Genomic DNA, 18,850 nt, shown 5'->3' on the forward strand with positions numbered 1-18,850 from the left:
TGCACGCAGTTGTCGTCAGCACAGCATGCACGCAACTCTGTACAAGACCGGCGAATGGCAGGCGGAGGATCGTCAAAAAGCCTCAGTTTAGCTGGAAATTTACAGTGTAAGTTAATTGAATAGAGACTGCAGCTCTGCCGCTTCTCAAGATTAAAGCGGAGCTACCGTGTGTTAACGACCCCCCACCCCACACACTTGCAATCGCCACGCACAAAAACACACATGATTTGACTATCCGTCGACTATAGGCAGGACTTGACGATTCAGATTCAATTTACTATGTAAAACCTTAGTTGGGGACAGCCCTAGTAGGTAGTTCTAAAGGATTTTAAATTGCTGATGGAGCAGTACTTTGCAGCTGCATTGGTAGCAGTCACAGCTAATAGCTGACAGCTCTCACACGCATTTACTTTAATAAATGCCCATTCTGGTTGTAATACATTATTTCTTTCATTTTAAATTAATAATCCATTAATAAACTATATTGATCTATTCATTCCTTCTTTTTTCTTTTACTTATTGGGTCCATTTCCATGCAAGCTCCGCCCTCGCTGATATTTCCCTGCTTCTGCTTGGTCCAATCACTCATCCTGAAGGGGGAGTTGTCGCTCCAAAACCAGTTCTATAGATGACAAAAACAAAGAGACAGGTGTCTTTTTGGGCTCTGGGTAATTGTGATAGTATTTCTCACTACTGTTAAATGTTTACAAACCAAACAAACAACCAATAGATTAATGGAGAAAATATTTAGCAGATTAATCATAATGAAATAAATCATTCGTTGCAGTCAGATAAAACATAACATTTTCAATGCATGATGTTTACTTGGAACACAGTATGTTAAATGTGGTATTAGTTCTGTTGCTTAAGGATCTGAGTGCTTTCTCCTCCACTGGAGAGGGTTTGTTTAAATAAAGTCCTGATATAAGAACAAGAGCACAGCACGCTGACACAGACACCATACCTGCTGTTCCTGGTATCCACCCAGCCACACAGGTGTGTGTGTGTTTGCTAGCAGACGGACAAACTGTCTCTCCTTTGGTGTGTGAAGCGACGCCAGTTTACCAGCTGCCTGAGAGCACAATAACTAACACACACACACAAACAGTAACTCACATTAAAGCCATGTAACATTGAATCTTCTATTGTATAAACTTAAATGTGTTTTATCTTCAGTTTACATCGGCAGTGCTCCAGGAGCTCCACACAGGGTAGAAAGCGAAGCATCTCTGCCCAAACAGGAGCCACCGAGGTGGGCATGAAAAGACCTGCTCCGTCCCTGCTGACACGTTATTTAATTATTAAGTTTGAAAAAGCCATTTGAATTACATATTTATTCAGTATAATGAACAAACCCACTGTGGAGACGAGAAATGTCATTATTATTTTAATGTGACTGACAGGAATCTCCATCTTACTGTTTTTCTTACCTGAAGATGACAGTGAAGCAGACGTCTCAGTCAGGAGGACAGTCAAGACGAGAGGAACTAATACACACACCATCATTTACCTGTAACACACACATATATAAATATTTATACTATGGCAGAGACACATGTTAATATTTACTTTATTTATTTATATACAGTGGGTACGGAAAGTATTCAGACCCCTTTAAATTTTCCACTCTTTGTTTCATTGCAGCCATTTTCCAAAAATCTAAAAAGTTCATTTTATTTCTCAGTAATGTACACTCAGCACCCCATCTTGACAGAAAAAAACAGAAATGTAGAAATTTTTGCAAATTTATTAAAAAAGAAAAACTGAAATATCACATGGTCATAAGTATTCAGACCCTTTGCTCAGTATTTAGTAGAAGCACCCTTTTGATCTAATACAGCCATGAGTCGTTTTGGGAAAGATGCAACAAGTTTTTCACATCTGGATTTGGGTATCCTCTGCCATTCCTCCTTGCAGATCCTCTCCAGTTCTGTCAGGTTGGATGGTAAACGTTGGTGGACAGCCATTTTCAGGTCTCTCCAGAGATGCTCAATTGGGTTTAAGTCAGGGCTCTGGCTGGGCCATTCAAGAACAGCCACGGAGTTGTTGTGAAGCCACTCCTTCGTTATTTTAGCGGTGTGCTTAGGGTCATTGTCTTGTTGGAAGGTCAACCTTCAGCCCAGTCTGAGGTCCAGAGCACTCTGGAAAAGGTTTTCGTCCAGGATATCCCTGTACTTGGCCGCATTCATCTTTCCCTCGATTGCAACCAGTCGTCCTGTCCCTGCAGCTGAAAAACACCCCCACAGCATGATGCTGCCACCACCATGCTTCACTGTTGAGACTATATTGGACAGGTGATGAGCAGTGCCTGGTTTTCTCCACACATACCACTTAGAATTAAGGCCAAAAAGTTCTATCTTGGTCTCATCAGACCAGAGGATCTTATTTATCACCATCTTGGAGTCCTTCAGGTGTTTTTTAGCAAACTCCATGCGGGCTTTCATGTGTCTTGCACTGAGGAGAGGCTTCCGTCAGGCCACTCTGCCATAAAGCCCCGACTGGTGGATTGCTGCAGTGATGGTTGACTTACTACAACTTTCTCCCATCTCCCGACTGCATCTCTGGAGCTCAGCCACAGTGACCTTTGGGTTCTTCTTTACCTCTCTCACCAAGGCTCTTCTCCCCCGATAGCTCAGTTTGGCCGGACGGCCAGCTCTAGGAAGGGTTCTGGTCGTCCCAAACGTCTTCCATTTGAGGATTATGGAGGCCACTGTGCTCTTAGGAACTTAAGTGCAGCAGAAATTTTTTTGTAACCTTGGCCAGATCTGTGCCTTGCCACAATTCTGTCTCTGAGCTCTTCAGGCAGTTCCTTTGACCTCATGATTCTCATTTGCTCTGACATGCACTGTGAGCTGTAAGGTCTTATATAGACAGGTGTGTGGCTTTCCTAATCAAGTCCAATCAGTATAATCAAACACAGCTGGACTCAAATGAAGGTGTAGAACCATCTCAAGGATGATCAGAAGAAATAGACAGCACCTGAGTTAAATATGAGTGTCACGGCAAAGGGTCTGAATACTTATGACCATGTGATATTTCAGTTTTTCTTTTTTAATAAATTTGCAAAAATTTCTACATTTCTGTTTTTTTCTGTCAAGATGGGGTGCTGAGTGTACATTACTGAGAAATAAAATGAACTTTTTTGATTTTTGGAAAATGGCTGCAATGAAACAAAGAGTGAAAAATTTAAAGGGGTCTGAATACTTTCCGTACCCACTGTACCTATTTTTTTATTTTTACTTTTTTTTATCCTCTGGTGTTTTATGATTGTTATTTGTTTTTGTTAAGAAAAGTGCTGCATAAATAAAGTTTATGGGTACTGTGTAGCAGACCTAAAATTTTTTAGTTATGCCTTTTAATAAATTTATGAGAATTGATACCCAATTATGAATTCATAATTGAAGATTCATAAAATCAAAATTTTCCTCGTTAAGGGCACCACCGGAGTTGTTATAATCCTAGAGTCTCCGGACCTCTAGGTAGTTTTGAATAATTATACAATTATTACTAGTGATCAGTTAGTTAATAATCGCTCAATTATCTTAAATCAGTCAGTTAGTCTCATACCTAAAGGGTCAATTCTCTTGGCAGGAACTAGAAATAGGCAACACACACAGCTCTTGATTATATTACAGTGAATTTATTCTCTAACTAAGGTGATAAAAAGATGGTTGGATACAGGGAACATAAACATTTGCTGAACAATGAGCCTGGAGGTTCGATTGTGGGGAGCATTTGACTCATACGGCATAGAAGAGCTAATGAAAGTAAACTAATGCTATAACTTAGGAGTTAAAATGGACATCTGATCACAGAACGTGTGTTAAGTCTTACTGCTTGTTGACAGCCTGCTTTTGGCCTGTTGCACGGGTCCCACGCTAGCTGCCCGATCCTGGCTTTTTGCTTGGGATTCTCCGAGGTTCTCCGTGTCTGATTGAAAACGCCTCCTCCGTCTGGCAGTTCGGTTGTTTTCAGGTTTCCTTCGTTGTAGCTGGCGAGACCACGTGGCTTGGTCTGACCTCGGTGAAGTTGGCTCGACGAAAAAGGCTTAAAATGGAACTTGGTCGTTCCTGAATTAGTCCAGTGTAACTTAACGGACTGATAACTTTAACAAACAAAAGAAATAAAGATAATGAAACAAACTGAAGGGCAGATCGATGTCGCGGCACTTCAGGTGTGTAGCTTCAGGCGAACAAAAGGCCTGTCTCGCTGGCCGAGTCTGGGCGTTGCCTGGCGAGGCACACCACACGCGTGCCGAAGCGTCCAGCGAGCAGAGTGGAAGAGAGCCAACAGCGAAGAGAAGCGAAGCGAGGTCGCGTGTCACTCTTTTGTTGCCTGGGGCGTGGTTCCCCAGGGGGCGTCTCAGGTTTCCCAAGGGACTGCCTTTCTAAACTTAATGTCTAAAAAGAAATCTCTTTGCACGTCTTATAATCAAATATTTTCCACAATCGAACCTCAATGTTTGAACGGTTGTACTGTTCTAGGCATTTGGTAACAGGAAACAATTGTCACATTATTGGTCAGGATATTTATACATTTAACGACATTTCCGACGAGGGCATGTAATACTTATTTCGTCCACTTGGGGGAGCTCAGGTTACATGAGTATAGTATTGCATTAGATGAAGGAGTGTCTTGCTGAAAATAAAAACACTGCACAAGTAACTTTCTTTTCAGCACTAATATCAACAACGGATAGCAATAACAGTTAACATAACTACTCAAATAGAGGCAAACGTAATCAGGTAACTAAAGATTTAATTAAACTTAATCAAATGCTTTGAGTCTTTGGAGACTGCAGTCCTTAGCCATTCAAAGTTCGGCTGTCTGGACCATGTCACACTTGGGTGATACAAGGGTTTTCCTTTTTGATGTGGTAATAAAACAAAGAATAAGGTCAGTTGCCACCGAAACGTGTGTGGGGGGGCCAGTTTTGATAGGCTGTTCAGGGAAATGCCAATGGCTGGTTCGTGTCCCTTTGTCAGTTTAACAATCAGGCCCCGCGTTATCAGCTTCGGAATCAAAAAGGTGCCAGTTTTATGGTCGGGCTAGCACTTAGAGAAAGCAACTTTGACCCCTCCCCTTCTTCTCTGGGGAGGAGAAAGGAATTTAGAGTAGCTCCAAATTTATTCAATATAAAATGCACAAATCCACACCGTTGTTCACTACATCTGTAAACAAAAAAAAACAGAATAGCTCATTTAAACTTCAAAAAGGAAGTTGGGGAAGATGAAAGGAGATAAGTCAGACACACCTGTGAGCTGGAGGAAGTAGAAACAAAAGCAGCATGGAGGAGAACTGAAAGAGGAGTGAGAGTATCTAGAGGAGGACTTAAAGTCTTATTCCAGTTTTAGACGTCTAGCCTCAAGAGAGAAAAGTATAGTGAAGTAGCTACGATTATTAGAAATAACGATGGAAGTCCACTTTATCTAGACTACAAAGAGCCTAATAAACAACACAGTGAAGTTGTTTTTAACTCCATAAAATAATCTACACATTAATTTAACTTCAAAGATTAGAAAATTGTGAGATATCAAACATTTAATTAACAAGTTTTACTGTAAAAAGCAACTCTTACCTGCCGTGAGACTCTCCAGTGCGATGTGCTGCTGTTCTGTCCAACATGAAATGAGTAATTGAAAACTACTTCCAGGTGATGTGTCAAAGTACATGCAAATACTTTCTCCATAGTAGGCTGGCCCCGACTAAGGATTTACATAGTCGAATCAGAATCGTTAAGTCCTGCCTATAGTAGAGTGTGTGTGTGGGGGGTGGTGGTTAACAGACGGTAGCGCCGCTTTAATCTTGAGAAGCTACAGAGCTGCAGTCTCTATTCATTCAATTTACATTGTAAATTTCCAGCTAAACTGAGGCTTTTTGAAAATCCTTTTCTCTCTCTCGCCTGTCATTCACCGGTCTTGTACAGAGTTTTACGTGCATTACTGCTGCTGTCAACTACATGCATGTCGCGGTTCCCCGCGGGTCTATTTCAAGTAGCCGGCTATTTAAAAACGATAAAATATTCTTTATGTGGTTCATCAATGGTGATAAATTATCAGAAGGTCTCGTGAGTTGCGAACAACTCGGCACAACACCGTGAAGCTGGGGCTCGGTTTCTTCAGCAAGCGTTCCTCCACTGCCACTGCACACATACATGCTATGCCTCACCAATATGATGGGACAAATATCTAGATTTTCAAGCATACAGGTGCTGGTCATATAATTAGAATATCATCAAAAAGTTGATTTCAGTAATTCCATTCAAAAAGTGAAACTTGGATAGTATATTAATTCATTACACACAGACTGATATATTTCATATGTTTATTTCATTTAATTGTGATGATTAAAACTGACAACTAATGAAAATCCCAAATTCAGTACCTCCGAAAATTAGAATATTACTTAAGACCAATACAAAAAAAGGATTTTGAGAAATGTTGGCCAACTGAAAAGTATGAACATGAGAAGTATGAGCATGTACAGCACTCAATACTTAGTTGGGGCTCCTTTTGCCTGAATTACTGCAGCAATGCGGCGTGGCATGGAGTCGATCAGTCTGTGGCACTGCTCAGGTGTTATGAGAGCCCAGGTTGCTCTGATAGTGGCCTTCAGCTCTTCTGCATTGTTGGGTCTGGCGTATCGCATCTTCCTCTTCACAATACCCCATAGATTTTCTATAGGGTTAAGGTCAGGTGAGTTTGCTGGCCAATTAAGAACGGGGATACCATGGTCCTTAAACCAGGTACTGGTAGCTTTGGCACTGTGTGCAGGTTCCAGGTCCTGTTGGAAAATGAAATCTGCATCTCCATAACGTTGGTCAGCAGCAGGAAGCATGAAGTGCTCTAAAACTTCCTGGTAGACGGCTGCCAGGGCGGGCCCTCGAGGAGCGATATTAAATCCGAGAACCACACTCGTGCCGGCCAGACTGACACCGTCCTGGCTTCAGAACCCCCGGGAGCAGAGCGACTGGGGGAAACCCATACAGATGCAGCCTTGGCCACGCTCTCGAGAACCACAGGGGACAGTGCGCCGTCTCTCGGGACGCAAACAGGTCCACGTCTATGGGGCCGAACTCTTCGCATAATAACTCCACCACCTCGGGGTGGAGTCCCCATTACCCGGGCCTCAGCCCCTGTCTTGAATGTAAATGTTCAGTACTTGTATAGGACCACTCAAAGCGCTTTTACACTACATCTGCATTCACCAGTCACAATACATTCATACAGAGCCTAAGTGCTCAAACGGAAACTAACATTCATACACTGGCGGAACAGCCGCCAGGGGCAATTCGGGGTTCAGTATCTTACATTCATACACTGGCGGAACAGCCGCCAGGGGCAATTCGGGGTTCAGTATCTTGCCCAAGGACACTTCGACACGCAACCAGGGGGAGCCAGGGAGTGAACCGCCGACCTTCCGATTAACGGCCAACCCGCTCTACCTCCTGAGCACAGCCGCCCCTCTTGACAGCAGAGGGTCTGCTCCTTGATTCTGGGTCCCAGGGATGTACATTGCTCTGAGGGACAGCAGTCTCTGCTAGGACCACAGGAGAATCTGATGTGCCAGTTTGCATAATGGGCGCGAACACAGACCCCCCTGGTGATTCAAATAGGCCACCACTTCCGTATTGTTGGTTCTCATCGCGCCCCATCCCGTGAGTGAGGCGTCTGTTGAAATAATTGTTCGCCGACAGATCACTCCCAACACGGGACCTTGGGACAGGAACCAAGATTTCCTCCATACAGACAGGGAACGAAGGCACCCGCTCGTAACCCGTATCAGACGGAGCGGATTTCCCCTCGGGGAGAATCCCTTGGATTTTAGCCACCTGCTGCTGCCAGGAGACCCACCACCCTCTGAAAGAGTTTTACAGTGATGGTGCGGCCTAACTGCACTCCGGTCACTGTGGACAAAATGGACTCGATGCGTGCGGGAGATAGGTGGGCCCGCATCGTCGTTGAGTCAAACACCACCCCTAGGAACGTAGTCCGTTGGGTGGGTGTCAGCACGCTCTTCTTCGCGTTGAGCCACAGCCCCAAACGCTGAAGGTGGGCGAGGATGACATCTCGATGCCGAACTGCTAACTCTCGAGACTGGGCCAGGACGAGCCAGTCGTCGATGTAGTTCAGTATGCGGATGCCCTGGAGCCTCAACGGAACCAGAGCTGCATCCATGCATTTGGTGAACGTGCGGGGAGATAGTGCTAGGCCGAATGGAAGAACCCGATACTGGCAAGCCGTGCCCCCGAAGGCGGACCTCAGGAACTTCCTGCGAGAGGGACGGATGGAGATGTGGAAATAAGCGTCTATCATGACAAACCAATCCTCGGATTGGATGTGACTGATGATGGCTGGGATGGTATTCATCCTGATCCTCAATCTCCTCAGAGACTGAGTTCAGGGACCACAGATCCAAAATCGGACGCAATCCTCCATCCTTCTTGGGAATCAGGAAGTATCAGCTGTAGAAGCCGGCTTCTCTGACCGGCGGGGAAATGAGTTCTATGGCCCCTTTCTTTAGCAGAGAGCGGACTTCCTGTCCCAACACCTGGCTCTGTTCTGCGTGAGCTGTGTTGACGTTGGACCTCAGAAAACACAGTGGACCAACACCAGCAGATGACATGGCACCCAAACCATCGCTGACTGTGGAAACTTTACACTGGACTTCAAGCAACGTGGATTCTGTGCCTCTCCTCTCTTCCTCCAGACTCTGGGACCTTGATTTTCAAATGAAATGCAAAATTTACTTTCATCAGAGAACATAACTTTGGACCACTCAGCAGCAGTCCAGTCATTTTCTGACGCTTCTGATGCTGTGTCTTGTTCAAGAGTGGCTTGACACAAGGAATGCGACAGCTGAAACCCATGTCTTGCATTCGTCTGTGCGTGGTGTTTCTTGAAGCACTGACTCCAGCTGCAGTCCACTCTTTGTGAATCCCCCCCACATTTTTGAATGGGTTTTGTTTCACAATCCTCTCCAGGGTGCGGTTATCCCTATTGCTTGTACACTTTTTTCTAACACATCTTTTCCTCCCCTTCGCCTCTCTTTTAATGTGCTTGGACACAGAGCTCTGTGAACAGCCAGCCTCTTTAGCAATGACCTTTTGTGTCTTGCCCTCCTTGTGCAAGGTATCAATGGTCGTCTTTTGGACAGCTGTCAAGTCAGCAGTCTTCCCCATGATTGTGTAGCCTACAGAACTAGACTGAGAGACCATTTAAAGGCCTTTGCAGGTGTTTTGAGTTAATTAGCTGATTAGAGTGTGGCACCAGGTGTCTTCAATATTGAACCTTTTCACAATATTCTAATTTTCTGAGATACTGATTTGACGTGTAGTAGTGACATTCCGCCTGACAATGACGTCACTACTCAGGAGGAATGTCCCGTTCCTGCCCCTTTTCCTCCGGTGAACAAGCCTTGCGTGAAAGTGCGTTTTTTACCCACCAAACAACTTCAGCTTCACCAAAAGGAACGTCAGTGTCACGCTGAGTTAAATTTCATTTTGTAGCTCCTCTGTCAGAGTTTGTCTCCTTTCTTCCCACACTCAGTACGTATTAATATTAATTACATTGACCATTTATAGACAATTGTAAGCGTTTGAAGGGATCGGACAAGGCATTTCCTCACACAGACCACATTTCAAGTTGATTGTGATTTATAAAGGGAACATGCTTACAAGTGTGCATATGAATGGTTGTATAAGTCTGAATATTTTTTTGCCGTACGCCATTTTTGGCTTTTGGACGCACGTACACTTTTAGTGAGGTTTCTGGTCACATTTTTATAAATGAGACCCCTGTTCTGCATCCCACACAGATCTTTACCACCACCTACTGCCATACAGGTGTAAAAGCAATGTGATGTTCCGCTGTTGGGTTCCAGTGGAAATCCCATGATGTATAGAGGTGACGGGAGCTTTGTTAAAATTTATTAAAAAGCCTTCTATTTGCTTGAAATACAAAAGATACTTGTACTACTGTAATTTCTGCTTAGAATACAATGTTTTTTTGTCGGTAATTGTCATTCCCATGACAGTTTACTATTGAAACCAGGAGTGAAGGGACTGTTTTATTTCATAGCATCGTGACCGGACAAGCTACTGCTGTATGCACCTCTTGCGGTTGGTTGTTCAGCTGGACAGTTAAGATGTTATTGTTGCAGTGCTAGCGAACATGTACTGTAGTCAAATTCTCCAAAACTTAAAAGAACCAATTGGGGTTTGTGGTGTTTCATTAAGCTATGGTGATGGCAAGTTTTTAGTATGGGTCTTCTTATTTGTTGTTCGGCTACACCTCTTTGGTAGGGAACTCCCTCTTTTCCATGGAGGTTGTTTTATTGGTCGGGGGGGCCACGGCCACTATACCCGACCCCTCTTGACGTCTGTTCATGACGTTTGTAATAACACCTGTAGCTATGTTTTTAGCGGCTGTCTTAAAATGAGGGGCAACAAATGTAAATCCTTTCTTGAGTAAGGGTAATGCTAATCTAAACAAACCCCTAAAAGATATCCCCTAATCCTGAACCATACTGAGCACCGAGCCCGCTGTATCCTAGTAAATCTCCACCCGCTTGGGCTGTATAATATGCAACGTACTTGTCCGCATTGTGAGCATATGGATGGTACATGTTTACTCCTTGTCTAATACTGATATTTTACGGGTCAAAAGTGTAGCTTTATGATCACTTTGCTGTACATTAAAGGGATATGTTGATTCTGATCTGTCTTGAGAGAAATCTCGATACTATCAATGTGTGTTTTGCAGAGCCTCAGGTAGTGTGGTCTGTCATAAGTATTTGTGATCATATGGTTGTTTGTATGTACTATGCTTAAAAGAGGGACGTAACCATCCCCTACTGTTTGATGATCAACAATATTGGTATAAACAAATATATTATACATCCCTACATTAACATCAGCAGGCATCTGTGTCAACACTGTTAGTTCATGGCTGAGATCTAAATGTTGCTACTGGGATAAATCCCAAGTTTTCCTTGAAACATTAATTCTACTTCTCTCGTCGGTAAAATGCTTACTCTGTTGGTAATGTTGTTTTAAGCAAGCTCAATGTGACCCATTTCGTTTTCAGATAAACAACTGTTTAGTTCAGCTATTATCTGTGACATTGTTGTATAGAATCGCTGATAAAACTATCCTCTTGTTGGATTTTTTATCAAACACAACAAATTTTGAGTCTTCTGATGAAAAAGATTTCCATGTTTTTGGGTATTGTATTTCTATCAAACCCACCTCGTATGCTGATTTAAAGTGTAAAGGCTTGGATAGTTTTGTTCTAAAGTTTGCTATTGTATTGCTCAGGTAAAATAATGCAGACGAGTTGCTGGGCAGGGTGACAAAAAAATCCTCTCTATCCATTTATACGTGTGTTTGTAACAAAGACTGACTCTTCAACGTCTGTGTTAAAAGTATTTTATTTCCAACGACATACGCAACATATCCGTCAGCAATGATTACAAGTATACACTTTTCAGAAAATCAGTACAAGCACCTGTTTTTACAAACCAAAGATTTTCTGGTTAGCATTAAAACACACAGATCAATGTTAACAGTACAAACACAAAACACATGCCCCATATGAAAATCATTATCGTTCACAGGAAAAACATTTGCTATATCGAGCAGAGTAGATTTCACATCTGCATATTTATCCGCTGTCATTTGCACCATGGTACGCCATCCAGAGGTCATTTCGTCTGACACATTCTGTCTGTTTTTCAAATCTAGAACAACATAGTGTCCTATCTGTGTCACATATTGCATTGTTAACAGCTTCACACAACAGGGCTCTCATCTTATACATGATGTATCTCTTTTTGAAATGGTTTAGTAGACTAGACACATTCCCTATTGTTTTTAGTGTTTTTCCCCCTTCCAGATGTCCAGAGATTCCTTAACTACTGTGCTCACACTGTCCTCCAATCTAACTGCCCGTTTAAGCGAAGCAATGAGAAAGGGGTTCCTCAGCCAAATCTGTAGAGCACCTGCAGCAACGTCTCGAATACTGCATTCACACATTGGCACCAACCCAAGACCACGTAGGACGTACTTTTGAGCATCAGCGAAATTTTTGTTAAAAAGCTTCTGCGTAATTTCTCTTTAATGTCCTTTGATATAAAAGAAGGGCAGCGTGTCAATGCATGTGTGAGGTTGTTTTCTGCTCCATTCATCTGTATAAGCGCAATACACACTTGCTTTGCACACTTCAGCTTTTTGCTGCAGTATGTCGTATAAATAATAAGCTACGGTTACCGGTATAATACTGCTAGCAGTAGTGTTATATGTGTCCTTGTCGCAACAGTACAGAGTGTCCAAACAGGTACCCTTGAACGGATTGACCCTGTTCTTGTCCTCATCTGATTTTATTTCAGGAACGAGAAATGTTAAATTTCTTTTCCCCAGTGCTTTGCAATAGTAATCCACTATGCAAAGCATATCCAAACTATCCACAGTGTAAATACCCTGACCCTCCCCGGGGCAAACTCCAGGCATCGGGGAGAAACCGAAAGTGCCTGGAGATCCCCCACCCTCCTCGGAGAGGTGATAGCAAGAAGAAAGGTCATCTTAAGGGTCAGGTGCTTAGCCTCAGCCGACTCCAGGGGTTCGAAGGGGGCTCTGATCTGCGTGTACTGCAGTCCGTACACGTTATTAGATTAACCTTAGGGTGATAATGCTTTGAAGAAAAGGCATCTGTGTGAAGTTGTAAGTAAAGGCTCAGCTCTCAGTTAGCTGACGTTATGTTAACGATAACCTTTACTAACGGGCGATGTGAGATTTAGCTATGTCCAACCAGAGAGGTTATCATGCTGAGGCGATCTCAGAGTTCAGTAGCTTTATGGCTCTTTGGAAGAAGCTGCTCAACTGTCTACCCATTGTTGTATTTACAGGTGCCAGAGGAGCTGATTGCAGAACCATCCAGATGTGATTAACTGTGTCCAGCTCTTCAGGAGAGAACAGCTCCAGCTTCCAGCGCTTTTCTTTTTACTCACAACACCTGAACACTACTGACATGAAATTATGACACTGGGTTCTAATCAACAGATTCTATCATTATAATAACTCTCAACACATTTCAAGTCATACAAAACTACCTTTACATTTGTAACCTTTTAATATTGATGTTTTCATGAATGCAAGACAAGAGTTTAATTTATTCAACTATTGCTTTTTTATTAGGAATACTTTGTTATAAAGTGTAGCAGACTAATTATACATGCCTCAGTGTTTTAATGTTGACAGCACTATTATGTCACATAAGTGGGAGAAAATGGAACAAGGGAGACTCTTTAAATGTTTTTGTGTTGTCCTTTTAAGACAATTTTATATCAGCTGTCAAATGTCCAGTAGCCAAGACTAGCAACGTTATTTTAGACTCAAAGTTTAAGCTTTGAGTAGCAGATGTGGAGGCATCAGAACCTCAATAAGAAGTTTATGACAAATATAAAAAGTACCTTTCTCTCTCAAGTGTCCTATTCCAGACAATAATCCCATTAATTAACGTTATAGCAGCAATGGCTAACGTATTACAAGATATTAGCGGTAGAGTTTTTTTCCTTCATTATAACTACTTTGTTATCTATGCTGTATTTGGCGTCATTACCCTAGATGAGCTGTGCCAGCTGCGCCTGTGCCACATATTAATGAGCTGGACAGATGCAAAATAAAAAGGGGAAATTCAGGCAAACACCTTCTCAATTTAGGGTTTTGTTGTTCTAAAAATTTAACTCAAATCCAGTAACTGCACACTGTGCCACTGGTGTTGGAAAGCAGCCTGCATCTCTTTTTCACAAGCTGCAGAAATACACTTTCTGTTAATGGCATGTTGTTTTCCCGTGATAACGGGATAATTATCTTGTGATCTCGAGATAACAAATGTTGTATTCCCGTGATAACAGGATAATTAATATGACAGTTTGGCTGTGAATTTACCACGGGCTTCGGACGCTGCACAAACGTATTAATCATCAGTTCCTGTGTCTCCTTTGTGGCACTACATAGCACTTCGCCCTACGATTATAACTGAACATGTAGATGTGTTCGGGGCGGGACTGTTATGAAGCACGTAAAGTCTAGTGCAGATGTGAGCATGTACACTGAAGTAAAAACAACTTCCTCTTTCATGGCAAATCAACGATTTTGGTGCCATGCCACGAGAGGGGTCCAACTGCAGACCTCCACTGTCAGGCCACCTGCACTGTAAGGCCGGTCAGTTTTTTACGTCCCCACAGCAAGTAACATGATGCATTCTCGGTTGTTTCGCTACTCTACACAGTTTTCCCAGTGTGGACAGGGAAATTATAGACATGACTGAGGAACTTGAACTGTGTAACATCAGCATGGTCAACTTTGGGGGCTCCACGACCCGATTTTGGAACACATCTCAGATAACGGAGCAGAGGATTTACAAGCCCATCATGACAATGAATCCAACAGCCCAGACTGGCATGGTGTGTTTCACAAGACAGTGTTTCACACCAAGAGTTCGCTTTCTGGGGACATCACTGTGGAAACAGACAGTTACAGCAACCTGTGGCACCATATGTGATAACGGAGCTACGATGGAGTGCAGATGGGTGCACCCATACATCGCACAGCTGAACCTGAACCTTTGTGATTCCCTCTTCTGATGGCTATGGAGCGCCGAGACAACACATGTGGGTATGTGAACATGTATATCAATCTTTGAGACCTGGATGGTGTGTGACATGTTATCTTGCTCACCTGAGACACAGAGCCAGACACTCAAACACCATAGTTTCACAAGCGGAGAAAGGAACTATCTTATGTGAACAATGCACATAAGATAGATGGACTGGCTATTGAACTGGAAAACCTGACAGCCATAGTGGAAGTGGGTTTTTCCACCCTCACACCCACTGTGCAGGGCCTCAGAAATGTGGCTTTGCAAAACATAATGGCACTGGACCTGATGCTGGCAAGTCAAGGTGGAGTTTGCCACATTTTTGGAACGGACTGTTGTACATACATCCCAGATGTCTCAGACAATATGACTCATGTTGTCTCACATCTGAATGATCTACTGCATGAAAAGAAAAACAGGACTCAAAGAGCATTGGGGGATGGGACATGTGATCATGGATGACTACAGGCAGATGGAAAAATGTACTGGGAAAAATGCTGACACCACTGTTCATTATTATGGGGGCTTTTCTCCTCCTGACATCTTGTGTGATTCCTTGTGCTAGATATTTTTTTCAAAACCATCTTTGCAAATCACATGAAGTGTATTTTAATTTTTTATTCATATGTCCGAGTTGATTTTTGATATTAAAGGGTCATATTCTTCACATTTTGAATTAGAAATTATTATAATAATCCATTTTGATTCCTGCATGAATGTTTTTTTTACATATTTTTACTTGCTACTTATTATTATTGTCTATTTCTTGTATTCTTACTTAATCACCTATTCTGCAAGTACTGCTAAGGTTACATGAAATGTTTGTATTCTTATGTTTGGTTAGCATAAAATGCTAAAAGGGAGTAAATGTAATGGGAATTCCAAACATATTGCATGTAACCCTGGACTCATAGAGACTCATCTGTGAGGTGGTACTGAATCTGTGTACACGTTTCAGTCAAAATATCTCTGTTCTCTGTGTTATCCAGACTTAAGGGACAACATGTCTCTGTGGGATGACATCCCACGAAATCTTACAGTTTGTACAACTTTTAATCATCAATGGCTTTAGACCGCACAGCACAAATCTGAAGTCGGTTAGATATAATCCCTAGGAGGAGTTCGTGGAAGTACAGAGTGTGAATATCATCCAAAAATGACCATAAAATTCAAAATGGCTGACTTTGTGTTGGGTTTAGAGCATCGCTCCGGGAGGCTTTTTGGTACGTCTGGACATGATACAAGTGCCACAGAAATTTCATACATGTATGTGAAATGTGTGGCGGGGGCTGCTTCGTTAAAAGTCACTTCCTGTTGGAAGCAGGTAGCGCTATGACTGTGGGTGAGTGTCAGCATGTACATGTGTTCAGGGCAGGACTCTTACGTGTAACATTTGGTAGAGATCTCAGCATGTACAGTCAAGTAACAACAACTTCCTGTTTCATGGCAAAGCGTGGAACTTCGCCGCTATGCAACCGTCACAGCATTAACTGCAAACTCACAAGTTTTACAACTTGGCTTCATCAGTGTGTTAAGGGTTTTCTGGGAAAGTTTTGAAGTTGTTCAACCTGCTAGGAGTAGTCCATTACAGCGTAATATGTGTCACTTCCTGTTGCCAGCAGGTGGCGCTATGACTTGGAGTGAATATTGGCATATAGATGTGTTCAGGACACAACTCTTATTATCCATGTAAAATTTGGTGCAGATGTGAGCATGTATACTGAAGTAACAACAACTTCCTGTTTCATGGCGAATCATCGATTTTTGACTAGTACACCACGGGCAACACTGTTGGACAAGTTTGTTTAAGTACAAAGTGTGTAAATCTGAGGAAGTACAAAGTGTGTAAATCTGCAAAAATGACCATTAAATCCAAAATGGCCAACTTCCTGTTGGGTTTAGGCAATGGCTCCAAGAGGCTTTTTTGTGTGCGTCTGGCCATGATACATGTACCACAGAAATTTTGTACACATAAAATAAAATTTTTTTTGCCATGCCTGAATTTTGTGCAAAGTTTGGTGAGTTTTTCAGTATGTTTAGACCCCCAAAATTGAGATTACTTTGCAGAAAAAAATAAATGAATAATCCCTTCAGTCCAAAGCTCCATAGTACGAGTCCTATGCTCTACCAACCGAGCTAACCAGTAGCACTGATACTGGTAGTGAAATGACCATTGGAGCTCCCCTCCAGTTTAAATCACGAATGCAAAGCGTTCCTTTGGTGACAGGCAATTATTCGGAAATTCACATCGTCACACATGCCGTGAGAACTAGACAAAATAAAATATATAAATCATAAAATGAGTCTAATAAAATACAGAGCATTCTCATAGAGAATAATCATTAAGCACATCTTTCACAAACACAAAATAAGAAAACAAAACTATCCCTTGGCAGGCTAGAAGCTGTTAAACTTGCAGATAATTAGCTCACTTCAGATGGTCGATGCTATCACGTTATTATCAAGTGAAACTCTTAAAATATTAGCTGTAGTTATCCTATCCAATAATATAAACACAACATAAAACCTCACAAATAATCTTGCATAGCTCATTGGCCGCGTTAACTCAAGGGGAGTAAAAGGAACCATCCAGCTTGATCTTCTTTACTTAGCTTGACGTGTACCTGTTCAAAAATGTAACCACACATCGAGGCGACGCGGGCCATAAGCACTATGATTGGTCGGCTGGGTAGCCTTGCAATGCCTACGGGCCGACAGGAAGTGTAACTTTTACTAGCGGCCAAAACAGCGGCTGTAACACGGTGGCTCAATATATTTGACCGTCAACCCGAGCGAAATGACTCGTTTTGCTATCAGAATGTGATCCATGCGGTCGATAACATTTGAAAAGGCTGTACCAGCCGCATGTATACAATTTTACCCCCATTCACATTAGCGGAGGGCTACACTGGAAGTTAGCCTGCTTGGCCGGCAAAAGTAAACACAGTGGATGCTGTAGCGCTGCTGCCGACTAGTGTTTGGGGGTGTAATTGCAGAATGATGGAGATAAATGCATGGCTTATTGGCGTAGCTATGCACATAGACCCTACGCTGGAGTATAAATCAAGCTTAAGTCATATGATCGCCTGATTGATATATTAACAGAATCATCTCGTTGCACACAGTATGGCTTTCTAGTCGTTTTTTAATTAATTATTTTTTAGAATTGGCATTAGTTGCTGTTTGTTTTATAGCATTGTGAATAAAAAGTGCATGATAGCGATCCCACAGTCTCAGCCCCAAATCATTTCTGTACACAACGCTACCTCTTCCTTCTCTATTATTCATGACATGCGTTCAATTTGCAACCTAATAATATCCTACTAATAATGCTTATAATCAGTTCAAGCATTAAAGTGCTGCTCACTTTCTCCACGTGGGTCCTGAAGATGCAAGAAGACAATCACCAAACTGTCAAAGCGTTACCTGCCAGTTTGGATGACTTCATGTTGATGACTCTTGGTTTGTTTGTAAAAATGTCAGAGTGAATATGGGGGTTGAGCGAGAACTCAGTAACGAAGAGTATCAGGAACAGATAATATATTTTTACAAGTATCATCAGAGTAAAATGTATCAATATCTGTTTCTAATAAACTATAAATATATGAACCTTTTTTTTTTTATCCAACTGTTCATCTGGTCACAGCAATCTTTTGTATCTAATTTTATCTACAGTATACACCCTTACTGAGGTAATGGATTGTATATTTAGTTTTTCTTAATTTTATTGATTACTTCTTGAGTGTTTCCTAGTACCCTCTGCTTAATGAACAGGGAAGGAGGACAGGAGCTAGCTGCCTAAACTGCGTCTGTGTGGCTCTATCCGTGCACAGTCACATGACACCCGGAGCGCGACAGTGCGGTGGCGCATGTTTGATTCTATTTGGCCAAATTAATTCCCCGATATGCTTCCAATAATGAGATATGCTCTATCAGTCGATACATATCGGATCGATGATTATTGTGCATCCCTATAAGATACAGCCTGAAAGGTGGAGCTGGGGTGGTGGTGGGTTATGAGCTTTTGCATGGGAAGCAGCGAAGACAGGCAGGTAGGCTATGGCAGCTTAAATAGGTGCCTTGTCTAGATTTGCCAATGAATGCTAAAACAGGAATCAGCTGAGCTGTCAGCTGATGTGCTGCTGAAGAAGGCTGCTATCGCTGATATGCTGGAATCAGCGGAGCTGGACTTC

General features: G+C 42.4%; 1 protein-coding gene across 1 annotated transcript; it reads right to left on the reverse strand.

The window, feature by feature from the left end:
* Nucleotides 1–229: 229 nt before the first annotated feature.
* On the reverse strand, nucleotides 230–1,533 carry LOC119913256 (ladderlectin-like). The gene is made up of 4 exons (XM_038732651.1): nucleotides 1,431–1,533; nucleotides 1,182–1,279; nucleotides 965–1,087; nucleotides 230–622 (listed from the first exon to the last, which is right to left on the reverse strand). The coding sequence occupies exons 1-4, from the start codon at nucleotides 1,504–1,506 to the stop codon at nucleotides 494–496; spliced, it is 426 nt and encodes a 141-aa protein (XP_038588579.1). The 5' UTR covers nucleotides 1,507–1,533; the 3' UTR covers nucleotides 230–493.
* Nucleotides 1,534–18,850: the final 17,317 nt, after the last annotated feature.

Source organism: Micropterus salmoides, unplaced genomic scaffold (assembly GCF_014851395.1).
Source record: "Micropterus salmoides isolate LMB-PRFRI ecotype aquatic unplaced genomic scaffold, ASM1485139v1 Ms_hic_scaffold_2, whole genome shotgun sequence".
Lineage (NCBI taxonomy): Eukaryota > Metazoa > Chordata > Actinopteri > Centrarchiformes > Centrarchidae > Micropterus > Micropterus salmoides.